Source organism: Cebidichthys violaceus, unplaced genomic scaffold, assembly GCF_023349555.1.
Source record: "Cebidichthys violaceus isolate CVI_PGR_0920_01 unplaced genomic scaffold, fCebVio1.0.p SCAF_8, whole genome shotgun sequence".
NCBI classification, from domain to species: domain Eukaryota; kingdom Metazoa; phylum Chordata; class Actinopteri; order Perciformes; family Stichaeidae; genus Cebidichthys; species Cebidichthys violaceus.
Window position 1 is genome coordinate 15508483 of NW_027176964.1, and position 16813 is coordinate 15525295.

At 43.2% G+C, this 16813-nt stretch overlaps 2 protein-coding genes across 2 annotated transcripts; one reads left to right on the forward strand and one right to left on the reverse strand.

Annotated features, from left to right (window-relative positions):
* The first annotated feature begins 194 nt into the window (after positions 1-194).
* cdc73 (cell division cycle 73, Paf1/RNA polymerase II complex component, homolog (S. cerevisiae)) lies at positions 195-15001 on the forward strand. Its single transcript, XM_068737645.1, has 17 exons — positions 195-331; positions 1074-1179; positions 1347-1416; positions 1593-1655; positions 1950-2002; positions 2255-2343; positions 2524-2737; positions 3997-4095; positions 4397-4475; positions 5926-5990; positions 11111-11168; positions 12377-12412; positions 12702-12789; positions 13002-13163; positions 13853-13953; positions 14641-14782; positions 14901-15001. Exons 1-17 carry the CDS (start codon positions 201-203, stop codon positions 14935-14937), a joined length of 1593 nt encoding a protein of 530 aa, XP_068593746.1. The 5' UTR covers positions 195-200; the 3' UTR covers positions 14938-15001.
* LOC137892482 (beta-1,3-galactosyltransferase 2) lies at positions 6369-10022 on the reverse strand. The gene is made up of 2 exons (XM_068737646.1): positions 8832-10022; positions 6369-8134 (listed from the first exon to the last, which is right to left on the reverse strand). The coding sequence occupies exon 2, from the start codon at positions 7950-7952 to the stop codon at positions 6690-6692; it is 1263 nt and encodes a 420-aa protein (XP_068593747.1). The 5' UTR covers positions 7953-8134; positions 8832-10022; the 3' UTR covers positions 6369-6689.
* Positions 15002-16813: the final 1812 nt, after the last annotated feature.

A 16813-nucleotide genomic window follows, 5' to 3' on the forward strand; every position in this document is an offset into this window, starting at 1 on the left:
TAATTAATATTAAAAATTACGTTTATCAACATCGGATATTTTTTTTTTCGACCTGGAAAACATGGAGAAAAAAATGTGTCTCCTGACATCTTTGACAAGCGGTGTAAAAAAAAAGTTGTAAACAGATCAGGCATCTTGCGAGGCCACATGGTGTTGATAACTGGGGGCCTTGCAAACACACTACATCAAGACAAGTGAAGATGGCGGATGTGTTGAGTGTTCTCCGTCAGTATAACATCCAGAAAAAAGAAATCGTCGCTAAAGGAGATGAAGTTATATTTGGAGAGTTCTCCTGGCCGAAAAATGTGAAGACCAACTACATAATCTGGGGGTATGTCAGTGCCAAACTGCCTCTGAATCGCTTCTGAAGGCCCGCTGCTGAAGCTCAGCGGTGCCTTGCGGTGCTGGTAACGGCGGAAGGCTCGCTAGCTAGATGCTAAGATGCTAACTTAACTCGGCTCCTCTCCGTTGTACTTTAAACTTTTTAAAGCACTCTTTAAATACGTTGGTGTGATACATATGTATTGTGTCCTAACCCACGAGGCATCTTCCCTACCATATATACATTAAAATGTGCATATTTATATATTATAACTTGAATGTGTTCGTGAGAGATGAGCTGCTAGCTACGCGTAACAGTGATGTGATGCTAACTGCTCGTTACCAGTCCTTGAGTTGTGCTCCCGTTAAGTCCGGGGTCCAGTGGACCAAGCACACGGACTGTAGTTCGTGGTGTCAGTCATGACTGAAAGCAGCTTTGTTTACCGTGTTTTAAAAAAAAGCAAACTTTGGTCACGTAACGCTGTAAATCAGGTAGCAGAAGGATTAACGTCAGTCAGTAGATTAATGTCAGTCAACCGTGTAACTGTAGATCGTTCGTTACTTTGAGCAAGTAGCTCAACTTGCGTTACATCTACTTCGCATTGCAGACTTTAGATGAACTCAAATGTGCAACCTGAAGCAGTCTGTGTTGGTTTTAGTCATCATCGACTCTGACGATGAAATAACGTTGAGCTTTGAGTGTTTTTTTGTTGTTTTTTTAAGTTTTCTTTGCTTGTGTTTCTACCCTCCAGTACTGGTAAAGAGGGACAACCCAAAGAGTACTATACTTTGGACTCTATCTTGTTCTTGCTCAACAATGTGCATCTTCCACATCCGTCGTACGTGCGAAGAGCTGCAGTAAGTGACTCGTGTAACGACCTCAGTGTTCATTATTACTTGAGGACAATCCATTATTTTCTGTCTCATGAAGCATTTTTCTTCTTCTTCTTCTTCTTCTTCTTCTTCTTCTTCCACAAATGCCCCTGAACGTGTTTTTGGGTGACATGCTTTTATGTTGTTGATAGACTGAGAACATCCCTGTCGTCAGACGACCCGATCGAAAAGGCTTGCTGTCGTACCTCAATGGCGAGAGTTGTAAGTGAAACACTCGTGCAGGATGATGTCCTTCAACACATTAATAGTCTGTCGTGATTTCTTATTTGTGTTGATTGGACGGCTTTCATTGATAAAGCCCCAAGAGGAGGGGGCCTGGCTGTAGTTGGTCTAATTGGTAGCTTATTAATGCGGTTTCTATTTTTGTCTTCTCACAGCTACGTCGACAAGTATTGACAGAAGTGCGCCTATAGAAATAGGTTTGCAAAGGCCAACGCAAGGTAAGCTCACGTCGTATTTGTTGCATGAAGTTTAAAGAGCTATTTTCACCTGCAGCAATGATTGTTTAGATGTATTGTTGGTATTGAAATGTGGACTGCAACGTAATAAATTGTATCTTCTGCTATCCTTTATCTGCTCACCCTGCAAGTGGGTCATATTTGCTATCAACAGGGTTGTAGGTAGATTGTAGGCAGGGCAGGAAAGTCGGTACACAACCACATGGACTTTGTGCTGTGAATTAATAGCACTGTTGAGCTTTTTTTTATTTTTATTTTTATTTATTTTTTTTTAAGTGAAAAGAGCAGCTGATGAGGTATCTTCTGAAGCCAAAAAACCCAGGATTGAGGTAAAGCGACGTAAAATATCTTCCACTAAATTAACATTACACTCACTCCTTTGCTTATTGAAAACATTTAATTGTCCATTTCGTCAGTATGTCGGTGGAAAAAAAGGAAATGGTCTGTGTTTATGTTTTGTATTTAATGAAATGCATTTAGTTGCAGTGAAAAAAAAAAAAACATAATTGTTATGGTCAGATCAGATATTACATGTTGTTTTATTCGGGCAGTTTGCTAATGGTGTGTTCGCTGCTTTTCAGGATGAGGAACGAGTGCGTCTGGATAAGGAGCGTCTGGCCGCCCGTCTGGAGGGTCACAAAGAGGGCATCGTGCAGACCGACCAGATCCGGTATAACAGACTGCATTCATACATTCATACAGAATGTGCTTCCTGTTCAACATACCACAGTGTCAGTAATAACTGATCAATATGAATCTGATTGCTGGATGTCACGTTTTACTACACAACGACACCCGCAGGCCATCTGCTCGATGCGCTGAGCTGCTCCTAACCTCTCTCCTCCTTCAGATCCCTGTCTGAGGCCATGTCAGTGGAGAAGATCGCGGCCATCAAAGCCAAGATTATGGCCAAGAAACGTTCCACCATCAAAACGGATCTGGATGATGACATAACCCTGAAGCAGAGGAGCTTTGTGGACGCCGAGATGGACGTTACCAGAGATATTGTCAGCAGAGAGAGAGTTTGGAGGACCAGGACAACCATTCTCCAGAGCACCGGAAAGGTCAGAGATGATTATATGCAAACACAGTTTTTTCTCTCTCTCTCTCTCTTGGCAGCAATACATTGAAATTCCTAAAATGTCAGACTGTTCCTTCAAATGCATGTCTGTGTCAGATTACCATGTGAATTTAGGGATTTTCTTTGTGTTCTTACCTGCACATCGGCTCAATGTTGGACCTTGATTTTGGTCTGTAAGTCTGAACACGATATTTTATGGTCAGGAAAGCATTGTTTCACTGACCCTTTTGTGTGATGTAACAACAGAGGTGTAGCAATGCTCTGTAGTGTTGCCTAACTTTTGGTTCTAAGGAAGGGATGCACTCTACCTACATTTTCCATTATGAACAAGTCATTGCATCCCTCGATGGAACACCATCCACGATGTTCTCTGCAGTTAGGTGGAAAAACTGTGTGCATCGGCGGTGTCAATATATCAGCATATCCAACATTGTGCATCTCTAGTCAAAGGTCTGTTTTCAGATTTAGGTCCAAATTAGTGGGAAGCTTTACTGTAAGACTCGACATCGGCAGTCATAAAGGTCTTTAACGTGACATTTTTTCTAACCGCGCATCGATGCCTTCAGCCAAGGCACATCTCTCTTTTGACAAGGTTCAAAGTGATGTAGACTTTCACCAGAAAAATGCATATTTGTTCTGTGAACTGGTGTCGAACATTTGGATCAAGACCAACCTTACTGGACATAACTGAGTTCTACAGCCGCTGTCCTATTTTACCAAACCCGCTGGAACTCCCTGGGACAATGGCCTTGAGTGTGGGGAAACGCTTCAAGACAGCCCAACTGTGTAAATAAAGAAATTGTGTAGCGAGGGGAACATTTCAACCACTAGATGGCAGCAATGGAATGATTTTCACCCAGTTTATATTTACTCTAAAACCAAAGTTTTTCACTGGGCCACTGAAGGACTTAGGCACGCTCATCTCAAAACCGTTATAGTGTTGAGTTTGTTACTTCGTTTTGGCCTTTCAATCCGTTAATTTGGCCATTTCTCACTCTAATATATCGGTAGATGATGCGTTGCGGTGTATGTAATGTTTTCTTATGTAATAATAAAGCACATGGTAATTACTCTGCAAGTGTGTTTTTAAACTATTCTAATGAAGGGTAGTTTCATGTGGTGTATCTAAGCCTTTAGGCGCCTCAGTGTTGTTCACCTGATGATGATGATGATGATGATGATGTTGCTGCTGCGTTAGAGTGTTGAACTCATCGTACCGTTGTCGGTATCGCTCCTCCGCAGAACTTCTCCAAGAACATCTTCGCCATCCTTCAGTCAGTGAAAGCCAGAGAAGAAGGACGAGCACCAGAGCAGAGACCAGCACAGAACACGACTCAAGTGGTGAGAACAGAAATTCTCATATATAATAAATAAATTATATATATATATTCCAGTTTCTTCAACTTTTCATGGAAGTTTAATATAAATGTGTAAACCAGTCCTTTTTGCTACTTATCTTCACTCATTCCCTTTTCTCAAATAAATCAAGCTTGACATCAGCTGGAAGCTTGTATGTAGTTATTTAACAATAACTACAAGCAGCACGTCTATAAATGGCTACTAAGGTTTTGAGTCGACGGTGTTCTGGTATGTGAAGTAATGACTTGTTTGTGAAGTAATGACTTGTTTGTGTTGTTTTTAGGACCCGTCCTTAAGGAACAAGCAGCCTGTCCCAGCTGCCTACAACAGATACGATCAGGAGCGGTTCAAAGGAAAAGAGGGTGAGTTTCATTCTTGAGTTTTAAATCTTGAAGGTTTAAAAAAAAAAAAAACATAAAAATAGAAGCATTGCTTCCCTTTATCCTGTTAACTAATATACATATTGACCGCAATGTGGATAAAAAGAACAGATATTAATACTACAGATGTATATTTTGTAATTTTCTTGGGTAAATCAGATTTTTTTTTTTTTTTAAAGTCTGACCTGCCAATTCCAATTTTTGCTGATTTTCTTACTAAGAACTATTATTGACATTTCTTTTTATAATTTCTACCATCCCTCATCAGTGTAAATGTTATCTTTTTACTGTATTATCACCTAGAGTTGTTATTTGCATGAAAATACATTATTTAAATCATTACGAAATGATTGTATATTTATCTAAATACCGTCTTTGATTAAAAATAATCTCGGTGTTAGCGGTTTCACAAGCTAACTTTCACAAGCTAGTTCACAAGCTAGTTCACAAGCTAGTTCACAAGCTAGTTCACAAGCGGTTTCACAAGCTAGTTTTAGGAAGTTAAACGTGTCGTAATTCCCTCTGTCTATTTTTACATTGCTGTAAAAACATCTCCTTCAAAACAACTGTATTTATTCAAGTTTCGTGCCAAAAACTAAATCTGACAAGATTACATTTGTACATATCATGACAGCATTATAATCTAAATTCACCCGCTACCCAGATTTATGACACCGGTTGGCTGCCAATCAATCGGTGCATTGCTAAATAAAATAAGGTGTAAAAAAAAAAAAAAAAACAGTTTGGTCTCCCGCCTGCAAAGGGATCTCACACCTTTTTATTAACGGTGCGGTGCAGCAGCATTCTAACGGCACCATGAATTACATTTCTATAACCGCCAAAACAATCTGTATATATTCTCTCGTCAAATATTAATATCATAGACATTTGCATAGTCTGCCATCTGTTCTTCCTCCATTCGTCAGTTTAAATTGTGATTCTGTGAGCCTCATGTGTTTAACCTCTTTGTATATGTCTGATATTATAGTCTGCTCTTCGTTCGTAAAATATGCCACTCTGCTGACCGCAGGCCGTGTTTGGAAATTGGTCATTTTCTGACAAACCGCCCCTTTTTATGTGAACATGCTCGTTTAATACGCACTACTACAACAGCTGATCAAAGATCAAATATAGAGCTTCTGCACGTTTCCTTTGCGTTAAGTCAGTTAAGCGTGACGTGCCAAACGCAATGTGTGTTTCATTGAGTGTGTAGATTACTGCGGGGAAACTGCAAACACTTTTAGTTCTCGAGGTCTATCTACTGTGAACGCCTGCCATCAAAGGCCCGTGTGACTCAGCGTTCAACCGGCGCTGCTCAATCAATCGAAGTGTTGTCGAAATACGGCCGAAATTATCTTTCATCGGGCTTTTTGAAATGACTGCGTTTTTGTTGTGCCGGTAATCTACAACTCGAACTGTGTTCTTTTCTCAGAAACGGAGGGTTTCAAGATCGATACCATGGGCACCTACCACGGCATGACCCTGAAGTCGGTGACGGTAAGAACAGAACCGCTCTGCACACATCCAGTACATGTTCCATTTACAATGATTGAGATCCGCTAATCAAAGCCTCAATGTAAGGCCGGGCAATAGATCGATATCGTGCTACGAGTCGAGATATTGTCTTTGATTTTTGGATATCGTGACATCGCCTGCGTGTCTTTTCCTGCTTTTTTTTTTTAAGGCAGTATAGTCAGTATATTCATATTACAGATGATTATTTATCAAAAATCTCATTCGTGATACAGATGTGGAAACATTTATTGGCACTGTACCCTGTCCACTCTAGTTTTAGAGTAGCCTGTATCTGTAAGGCAGCATATATATATATATATATATATATATATATATATATATATATATATATATATATATATATATAAATAAAAATAAACACATACAGCAAATCTTACATTATTACAAAAAAAGAACCCTTTGCACCACAGTGAAACTCTTCTATTGTTAAAATATCATGGCGTACATAAACTCAGTGGTTTGACTCGGACATATAAACATTTTTCAATCTTGTTTTGTACAAAATATTTGACAATAATCGTAATCGCACTTCCGTCAGATTTGCCACGACATGTATGCAGAAGTTGTATTGTGTAACTGTTGGATGAGTCCCTTGGTGTCCAGTCAAGAACAGAATGGGCTCAGATGCGTTTCATCATTTGTATAGAGTTCAACGACGCGTCACGCAGCCGGTCTCTCTCTGTTCATTCTGTTCGAGTGAGTCCTGCCTGCTCTCAGCGTGTTTATGCAGGCGTTGTGTTTGTTACTCTGGAGGTGATGCCAATACTTAAGGATTTCATTGGGATGAAAGCCGTGTGACGTTATCAGGTGGCTGTACTTGCAGCTGGAGTAAGACACCCGCCAGTGGTTGAACAGGAACTCGTTGGGCGGAGGAGTCGGCTCCACCCGGAGCTTAGCCAGGCATATTCCCACAAACACATCCTCCAGATGCAATTGGCGGATCCTTAGTGACGCACGGTAGATTTTCCTCGCCAGGTCTCCGGAGAAGACGTAACCGGTCCCAGAGCAGAAGGTGGGGTACTTCTCGCCCGGGTACAGCTCGGGCGGCATGTACCACTTGCTGTTTTTGTTTCGGTTGGGTGCGAAGCCTCTCATGTTGTTGCCCGTGAAGTAGTTGTTCTTCAGCTTCAGTTCTGGCCTGAGCAGCTTGTAGATGAGGTACTCGGTGTTGACGAACATATCGCTGTCCGTCTTCATGACGTAGCCGGCTTCTGGGCAGTGACTTGCCACCCAGTTCATTCCCATCAATGTCTTTATGGTCAGGTTTTTGTAGGAATCCAGAAAGTCCTGCTGAACGATGTCGCCGTACCTCCGGCTTTCCGCCTCCAGCATCTTTTGCTGTAAAAGTCCGAGCTCTCCCTCATTTTTCCCCAGCAGAAACAGCCGGACGATTCCCAGAGCGGGAGCCACGCTCTCGTTCCCCCATGTCTGCCGTATGGCGTTTCGCGCCTCCACCTGCCGAGCCTCGCTGGATATCAGCAACACCAGAAATGGTGCGGGTCTGCCGTCTGCGCATTTGTCTGGCTCATTGATGACATAAGGGAAAGGCCCGAGGGTGATAGCGCTACGAAGAGCTCCCTCTGCGCTTTGGCTAGCGTTGGCCGCCGGAGTGTTTTCAAAACTCGGGTCACCTTGACGAGAGGACACGCCCTCCTTCTCGGGGGAGCTGACGTTGGCGTCAAACCTCTGCTGAGGAACAATGACGAACCTCCACGCTGAATGTGGTGCGCTCAGGTTCCATTTGGGTCTGGCGGGATGAAGTTCACCACCTCCGTACACCACGGGATGGCCTTTCCACCACGGCGTACCCGTGAGCTTTGGCAGCCACACCTGGTGGACCAGAAAGACCAGAAGACCCAACAGCGAGAGGAGGGAGATGAACTTAGCCGCGTGGGCGCAGCAGTGGCGTCGTCTCCACTGCATGGTGTCAGCAGGACTAATTCACTCAGGCAGTCGTCACGCTCGCATCAGGGTCTTGGCCCCAAAATACGACCGCTCATTTCCATGTATGTAAATCACTTGATAATCGCAGCCGGTATTGTTGTCCCGACAAGCCGGCCGTAAAAGGTGTGTGTCCTCTCTATTGTTGCATGTCTTGTGATTGCCTGGAAGATAGAAGAAGGGACATATTTGAGCAACAAGGTGGATAAAAACGTGTCACATTTAAGGCTGCTTTATGTGAAAGGCGTAAGTGAATATATTATGAAGTTGGGGTTCTGGAGTATTGCCCCTTTCCCCCTTTTTCGTTTTCATATGAAATTTGTTTCATGTAGTAAGTCTAAATATGGACACAAAATACATTTTAATTCCTGCTTCGTGACTACCGATCACTGGACATCGTTCCATTCCACGTCAGCGTCTGTTCAGCTTCTGTTGTTTCCAGGACAAGAATAAACAAACTCAACATTCTGCACTTGAACAAGCATCCACATGATGAACGCGTCTAGTAGAAACAACCTGTTTTGGGCCTGCTGCCAGCATCCTGAAGTGGAGTGTGATCTCTGTTTGTTTTTCCTGAATTACACACTACCCATTTTTATTTTTTTTTTTTTTTTTTTTTTTTTAAAGTACCCCAACAAGACAAAGAGTTCTGTTAGACGCTGCAGTTTCTGTTCATTGCTGCAAAAGAGCCGTTTCCCTCAATCAAGGCACACCCTTCACATCCTGTACAATACAGGATGTAATGTACATATATATATATATATATATATATACTGTGTATATATAAACAGGTCATTGGTTTAGCAGCATGACTTATTTTGTCAGTGTTGTCTTGATGTGCGTTTTGCATTTTAAACTCACCCATTTCAATCGAAGTACTCTTCTCTTTTTTTGGCATCCATCATCTGTAAATGTGATGAATTACAATCCTCGCGCGGTGATGGCTCTCTTGGTCACTGCGTCCATCATGTCCTCAGCCAAATGACAAACCTGCTTGGGCTGGATGACTCCATTTCCTCATTTATTTCCTCTACAACATCTGACAAATCTTTGTCCTTTTTTTTTTCTTTTTTTTTTAGCCCAACCCACATGTGGCAGTTAGTCAGAAATGTAAGCTCCCTTCCAGGCACTCGTAGCTATCTACCACATGCATGGACCTGTGTGTGTGTGTGTGTGTCTGTGTGTGTGTGTGTGTGTGTGTGTGTGTGTGTGTGTGTGTGTGTGCATGAGCAGAACATGTGTCGTAGCTCCCGTGTTGCAGTCTCTCCATCTGCGTTGGCGCATTGTCCCGAGAGGCTTGATGCTAACTGTGCTGCTGCTGCTGCTGCTGCCTCAGGCCAGAAGGAGTAGAGGGTCAGCGGTTGACGGTTAGCTGCAGCTAACTTCTCACTGTCCTCTCTTGTCGTGTTGTTTATATCAAAGCAGCAGTGGACAGACGGGGATCATCTCTGGATGATGCACCAGCCTTACGTCTCTCCCGTCGTTCAGCATTTCTTCCGTTTCCTTGCCGATCCTTTTTATTTTTTCGTCTCTGCCTTCTCTTGATTCACAGGCTCTCATGTGAACGTCCCTCCCCCCCTCCCCCTCACATGTGCCCCTCTCTCTCTCTTTTTTTTTTTTTTTGTTTTGTTTTGTTTCCAATTTCCTCTTCTCAGCTGCCCCTCGCACTCGGCTCTGTGCGGTCGCGCTGTGTGTTGTCTGCGATGGGGCTAGAGAGGGGGGGGGTGAAAGCAGCGGGGGGGGGGGAGGATGAAAATGAAGAGGCGGTAGCGCTGTGTTCGCTCTGAAAAGGCAGCTCCAGGCTCGGTGGCGGCGGCGGTACGCTCTTTCACCACGTCACGCCGTTTCTGCTGCTGTTGCTGCCTGCTCTGTTAAAGGGGGGAGGCGGGGGAGGGGAGGGGGCGGCTGACCTATTTGTATTCACGCCCACCGTCCAGAAAGAGGAATAAAGCATTATCTCAATTTGCCTTGCTGTGAAGTAGGAGGAGGCGGCATGTCGACGCTTCGAGGTTTACGAACGGCGTAATGTGATCAGGTGACGGCTTTCTTCTTGGACAGTGAAACTCAAAAGCCTCTTTAGTTGCAGTCTTTACTGTGTTTCCTGCCAGTCCTCTTGTGTTCAACAAACAATCACAGCAATGTGTCTGCTGCGCTCATTCAGCCATGGTGGTCCGCCTTGCCATCTTAATTCTACCCCAGAGGAGGACAAGGGAAGAGGGGTGCTTTGTTTTTTTTTTCGTTTTTTTTTGTCTGCTTATTGGCGGTCATGATCCCTTCAGAGGCACTCTTAAATGTATCGTGCTTAAATTGAATCGCTATATACTGTAAGATGACGTTCAGACTAAGGGAAAAGGGGTTAAGTGTAAAACATTTTAAAGTATCTCTCTCAACAGACATGCTGGTAATTGGCTGGGAGCCGGCCAATACCTGGATAACATCGCTATCGGTATTGTAAAGACGGGGAGGAGAGGATCTCTTGGTGCGAGTGTTTTTAACTGGACAGGGAGCACAAGGGCTGCAGACGAGCAGCTTATCTGTAATTGACAGTGATCCTGCAGTGGTGCTGATAGGCTCTGCCCTGCAGCGAGTGGGATGGAGAGGAGAGCAGATGCATTTGAATTTCAACAGACCTCGGAGCCCACTCATAGTATTTTTTTTTAAAAAAATTTTATTATATTATTGTAAAATGCTGACAATGTGCAGATGTTATCCTCTAATCCCCGGCTTTGGATCGGAGCATTTGCTTTTCTCGATGCTCAGTTTTGACGTCTGTGTTGCTTTGATTGGCAGGAATGAACTTTCCTGGCATCAGTTGACAGGATGGCAACGCTAGCTACTACTACTACTACTACTACTAGTAGTAGTAGTCCTAGCTTTTTCATAGGAATTTCAATTACCGATGATTGAGATTGTTTTTAAAGGCCCTCAATCCTTGGATAAATGATCGAATAGTTCCCTGTGATTATCCAATCGTCTCGTTTCCTTCCCCGCCACAGACATTCACGGACGGTGAGGTGTGTCCGAGCCTTTTAAACCGTTCAACTTGCACTCCCTCATGTGTCTCGGTCTTAATGAGTTGTGTTGTTCGAAGGCGCAGTGCATTTGTTAATCTGACCTTTTTTGGATGTTGTGTTTTCCAGGAAGGAGCATCCGCTCGGAAGGCCCAGACTCCTGCGCTGCAGCCTGTCCCTCGTCCAGGTCGGTGCTAAATTCGACATATCTAAAGTACATTCATCTGCTTACATTGTAATACCATGTTTGTTTGTTTTATTTTTAAAGGTTGCACAATCCAAATGTGAAGTGAGAACTTTTTTTAGGAAGTTGAATGAACTGTAATCGCTAACAGTCTTAGGAAGACAAAATGAGGATGTGTCTCTCTCCCTGCGGGGCGGGACGTGGCTGCGGTCCTCAGTCAGCAACCCATCAGATGAGCCGTTGAAACACAAACCACATGCTTCTGTGGTGTGACACCTCAGAGGTCCACCAACCACAGATTGATCAAATACAGTGGGGGAAACGCCGTTGGATGCAAATTCAGTATACAGTAGTTCATTGTGTGGACGACGGCGGTTTGCATCTCTATCTATCTGTCTATCCGTATCTAGGCCGCCGAATTGCTCCTCACCGGATTTGTTCAGGCTCGGCAGGTCTAAAGGTCCCCGATCAAAAGGTCGTTTAACATCGTTCAAGAAACGAAAAGTAAACGTGTTCTTCTGTGACCAGGTTTCACACGATTACTCACTTCCACTTTTGCTCACCCACAGTGGAAAAATTACAAGTTAAGCATAAAACTTCTAGCTCACAGTCTGCCACACATGACCATACCACAGAAATATGTGTTTTCTACATGAAACTCTGTGAAAGGGACTTTTGTTTGGAGAGAAGAATCCCGTGTCTGTTTCACTCCTGAGCAAATGGGGGCCAGGATGTTATTTTGTGTGTGTGTGTGTGGGGGGGGTGTGTGTGTGGGTGTGGGTGTGAGTGCGTGTGCGTGCGTGTGTGTGTGTGTGTGTGTGTGTCACACACAACAAAGCAGCATCAGTCTTGTTTGTTAGTGATTAGACTCGTTGACTGTGACATATTTATCATCCATCCAGCAGTGGATGGATGATAATAATAGTCAATAGAGGAGCTCAACCTTGATACGATATCTTCAAATTATACAAATAATGAAAAGGGAAAAGTAATGGAATGACATGTTTAACGGCTGAGTATTTGCAATACCTTTCTGGTATCGGTACCTGAACCTCTCATACTCATCGCAACAGCAGTAACAGACCTGGAACAGGATCGAGGATCATTTGTATCTTTATTTCCCTCTCGGTCAAATGTTCGGGAGTCTACCTACAGTATGTGTTGTTTATGTACATTCACTTTCCACATTTTTTTTTTTCTATTCCCTCCAGTTTCACAAGCCAGACCTCCGCCCAATCAGAAGAAAGGTAACTTGCTTTCACTCAGTTTGATTTTATGGCAATCATATTAAATAGTTTCTAGACATTATGTAACGTAACATTCATTTACAAGTCTTTGTTTTATTCTCTTCGGTCATATAAATGCCTTTTTAGTGATCGTCTTTACGGCGCTACCTGTTTTTAAGAGCTTTCCACCATGTCTCTCTCTCTCTCTCTCTCTCTCTCTCTCTCTCTCTCTCTCTCTCTCTCTCTCTCTCTCTCTCTCTCTCTCTCTCTCTCTCTCTCTCTCTCTCTCTCTCTCTCTCTCTCTACACAGGGTCCCGGACTCCCATCGTCATCATCCCCGCTGCCACCACCTCCCTCATCACGATGCTCAACGCTAAGGACCTGCTGCAGGATCTTAAGTAAGGCTTCCATTATGATCGCTGAATGAGAGATACTACTTTGAAAACGGTAATATCGTGTCTTTCTTTGTTTCTTTATAACATCAAATATTCACGACTGAATAAGCAACAATCAAAGTTCAAGGGGAAGAAAAAAAACATTCTCTTTGTAACGGTTTCAACACAAAATGAGACAAAAGTACTTTTGTGAATCGTGTTTGTTTCCACACCAGGTTCGTCACGCCGGAAGAGAAGAAGAAGCAGGGCAACCAGCGCGACAATGAAGTCCTGCTTCAGAGGCGCAAAGACCAGATCCAGCCTGGAGGCACGACGCTGAGCGTCACTGTGCCTTACCGCATCATCGATCAGCCGCTGAAACTGGCTCCACAGGACTGGTGAGCATTTCCATTCCATTCATCTTGGGTATATTACCTTCTCTCTCTCTGACAGACGGGGGGCTAGGGGATAGGAAGTGAGAGAAGACTTGCAGGTTTGTGTGTGTGTGTGTGTGTGTGTGTGTGTGTGTGTGTGTGTGTGTGTGTGTGTGTGTGTGTGTGTGTGTGTGTGTGTGTGTGTGTGTGTGTGTGTGTGTGTGTGTCACCCCAGGGTTATTAACACCTTGTGCTTCCCTTATTATATCAGAATAGTGGATCTCTACTTCAACCCGTGTCGGGTCTTTCACACCTAACACGGCGGTCACTGCGTCGGCCGTCCCGCCTGCGAGGACATACGTTCCTCCTGGACGTGTCGGGAGACAATACCTTCGGCCGTTCATCTCACCCCGTAGCTGAACCGTAGTTTCTGAATTAATTGTCTTCTTGCAATTCTTTTACGGGCTAACGCCGTCGGCGTTCTCAATGGGATGCTCGATGAATACTTTTTGTTCTGCGTCAGACGCTCACAAAAAGTTTTTCACAACAAAAAAAAAATCGCGTAAAACAACCCTAACCCTAACCCTAACTCAATGAAACGGTCTCTGTGCTACAAGACCGAATTCTAATATCCCTCAGTCTAGATTCTCTGCTCCTTTTTTTTTTTTTTAATGCTGCTCTAAAGCTACAACCGATGACTGTGTCTCCTGCAGGGATCGGGTGGTGGCTGTATTTGTGCAGGGTCCTGCCTGGCAGTTCAAAGGCTGGCCGTGGCTGTTGCCCGATGGATCTCCCGTCGACATTTTTGCCAAAAGTAAGTAATGTGGACTGAAGAGTTCTTTCAAAGTTGACAAAAACTGACATAACTAGGCATCAGCTTGTGGCTGCAATATTTACATTATTCATAACTTTGAGTGATGATTGGTCACATAGAACATACAGCGGTGGATCACGACTATAGTGTTTGGTTGCCTCAGACAAAGCTCAAATATACACCTTTTTATATATTTTATAGTTTTCCACTTGCGTTTTCTATTTGATCGGTAAAATCTGCAACTATTTTGATAATTTCCAAATTGTTCATGCAAAAAAACATGCTTGTTCCAGCCCCCTCCAACTTGAGGATTCTCTGTTTTGTATGATTTAGAAACTAAATATCTTTTTGGTTTCAGATTGTTGATCAGACGAGACATTTCGGAACGTCACCGTGAACTAAATATCGAATCGATTTAATTGTGAAAATAAGTTTGAAATCTACAGCTTTGGACAAAAGCGACCAAATAAGCTTCAGGTCAACCTTCACAGGCCGGATTTAAAAGGTCTGTGTAGTGATTAAATCTCGCTGCCCTGTAATCAACTGAAAAACATAATGTAATATAAACTTTGAACGCGTGAAATTGTGAAAGTAGAATGTTGGCCGGGTATATGACTCGTTCATTTCTGCCCTCAAACCACATGCGTCCATATAAACGTGTGCATGCATGTCCCCCCCCCCCTCCAGTCCGAGCCTTTCATTTGAAGTACGACGAGGCGAAAATAGACCCCAATGTGCAGAAGTGGGACGTGACGGTCCTGGAGCTGAGCCGCCACAGGCGTCATCTGGACCGACCCGTCTTCCTGCGCTTTTGGGAAACCCTGGACAGGTCCGTCTTTTATTATTCCAGCACGTTTACGATACACACCCGTGTTTCTTTCACTCCTTTTGCACAAACTCACCGATCTTCCCTCGTCTATCTCATTTTTTATTTTTATTTTTTCCAGATACATGGTGAAACACAAATCTCACCTCCGGTTCTGAGCCCGGATCAGAGCGTCGATCTATCGGAAATCCTACAAATGAATTCTTCGACCCCCCCCCCCCCCCCCCCCCCGACTGTCCTCGGTCCACCTCTCGCAGACGTAGCCGCCCCCCCCCCCCCCCCCCCCCCCCCCATTTCATTGCAGGCGCCATCCCACTATTCCAACGTAATCCTCACTTCTCCAGGAGAAGGAGAACCGCTGATCCAGTGGACTTCCTCCCAACACACGATGTGTTGCTCTGGACACTGGAGAGGGAGGATTGAGGGGATGTTTTTGTGTTTTTGTTGTAAATGTTTTCTAATGTTTTCATGTAGTACCAAGAAATACCAAAATATGTTTTATATTAAAAAGGCAATATACTGTGGAAACAATTTAAACGCGGTGTTAAGCAACGTAACGGGGTCGAAAGGGAGAGGAGGTCTTCACTGTTGTCAATGGTAACGAGAAAAGGCTTTTTGAATTAAATTGAATTTTGAATTAGCTCAGAACTGTTAAAGATTGAAAGAAACGTGAAAATGACTCTTGGTACAAACAAAACCCGGCCACTGAGACTTCCTTTACACTTCTCTTTTGTTTTCTTTTGGGTGTTTGTGGTCTGAATGTACATATATGATATGATATGATATGATATGATATGATGGAACCTGTCGGATCCAGAGCTCTCTGAGCAGAGAGGAGGATGCAGGTAAGTGATTGTTGATACTAGCTCTGGCTCTAGTGAGATGAGCTCAAGCAGTCCGGTCAGATCCTGACTCACTTTGGTTTTTTTGGGGTTTTTTTGTCGAATGAGCACATCTTCTTGGTCATCCAATGACCATGTTAAAGTCTTCTTTTTCTTCTTTGTTGGTGTTGTGCTAGAGGAGGAAAAACTATGGAAAGTATTGCTTTAAATCGTCACATTAAATTGACAATAAAGCTTCCAGAGAAACAAAACATCTGTGCGCTGCCTGTTGTAGATGAGTGTTCATTGTATTCATATTTTAGTTTTAATAATAGTAGTAAAAGAAAGGATGTATGTAAAGGGGACAGGAAACGAGGCCGGATTACCAACGGGGGGGGGGGGGGAGCAGTCAACTATGCCGGGGCCCTAGACCTCCAGGGGCCCAAAGAAATCCTGTCGTTGTGTAACGGAACATGGACTCTGTATCGTGGAGGACGAGATTGGTTTTAGAGAGAAATCAATACAGACGCATATATCTAATATGATAAATCAGGAGGACTAATTTATGCAGATTTTTTTAATTTTCTTTCTGATAGTGCGAAGTCTTTTCAAAAGCCTATAACAAGCTGGAGAATTAAAAGGTGAGATTGTTAAGCAAAGCGATTCACAATTTGAAATATCCCAAAACACTTAGAGCCCAAATGCAAGCACTGTTATGGTTAAATAACGATGCAGGGTCACTTGTACTGGAAAACCTCAAAATCAAATTTATTTGAGAGCAAATGGTTACAACAGTATTACAACATAGACTAAATGTAAGTTTTAATCATTTGATTATTATTCTTTTAAGGCAAAAACAAAATTTTACATTTGTTGTCGGACTTTTCATATTTTTGTCTCTGTTAAAATAGTAATTATTGAAGGAAAGAAGAAAAACATCGATACAACAGGTGACCTTCAACCTTTTAGAGCTGGGCTGTCTAACTCATTTTCACCCTGGACCACATCAGTGTGATGGTTGTGACTGTAAGACTGTAAATGTAACCGCTCCCTAACATATTGTTAAATAACTGTCTCTGCATTTGATTATTGTTTTTTCAAGTGTAGAAATATTCTACATGCAGTTATATGAATTGGCACACACGTGAACCACGGATTAATATCACGGTTTACCTTCATCACAGTGATATGGAAAAACTGCTGTCTAGTGGCC

Coding starts and splice junctions, on each gene's coding strand:
- LOC137892482 (XM_068737646.1), bottom strand. CDS start 7,952: ATGCAGTGGAGACGACGCCACTGCTGCGCCCACGCGGCTAAGTTCATC.
- cdc73 (XM_068737645.1), top strand. CDS start 201: ATGGCGGATGTGTTGAGTGTTCTCCGTCAGTATAACATCCAGAAAAAA. Junction 2,738..3,996: donor TTCTCCAGAGCACCGGAAAG/GTCAGAGATGAT, acceptor GCTCCTCCGCAG/AACTTCTCCAAGAACATCTT. Junction 14,783..14,900: donor TTTTGGGAAACCCTGGACAG/GTCCGTCTTTTA, acceptor TATTTTTTCCAG/ATACATGGTGAAACACAAAT.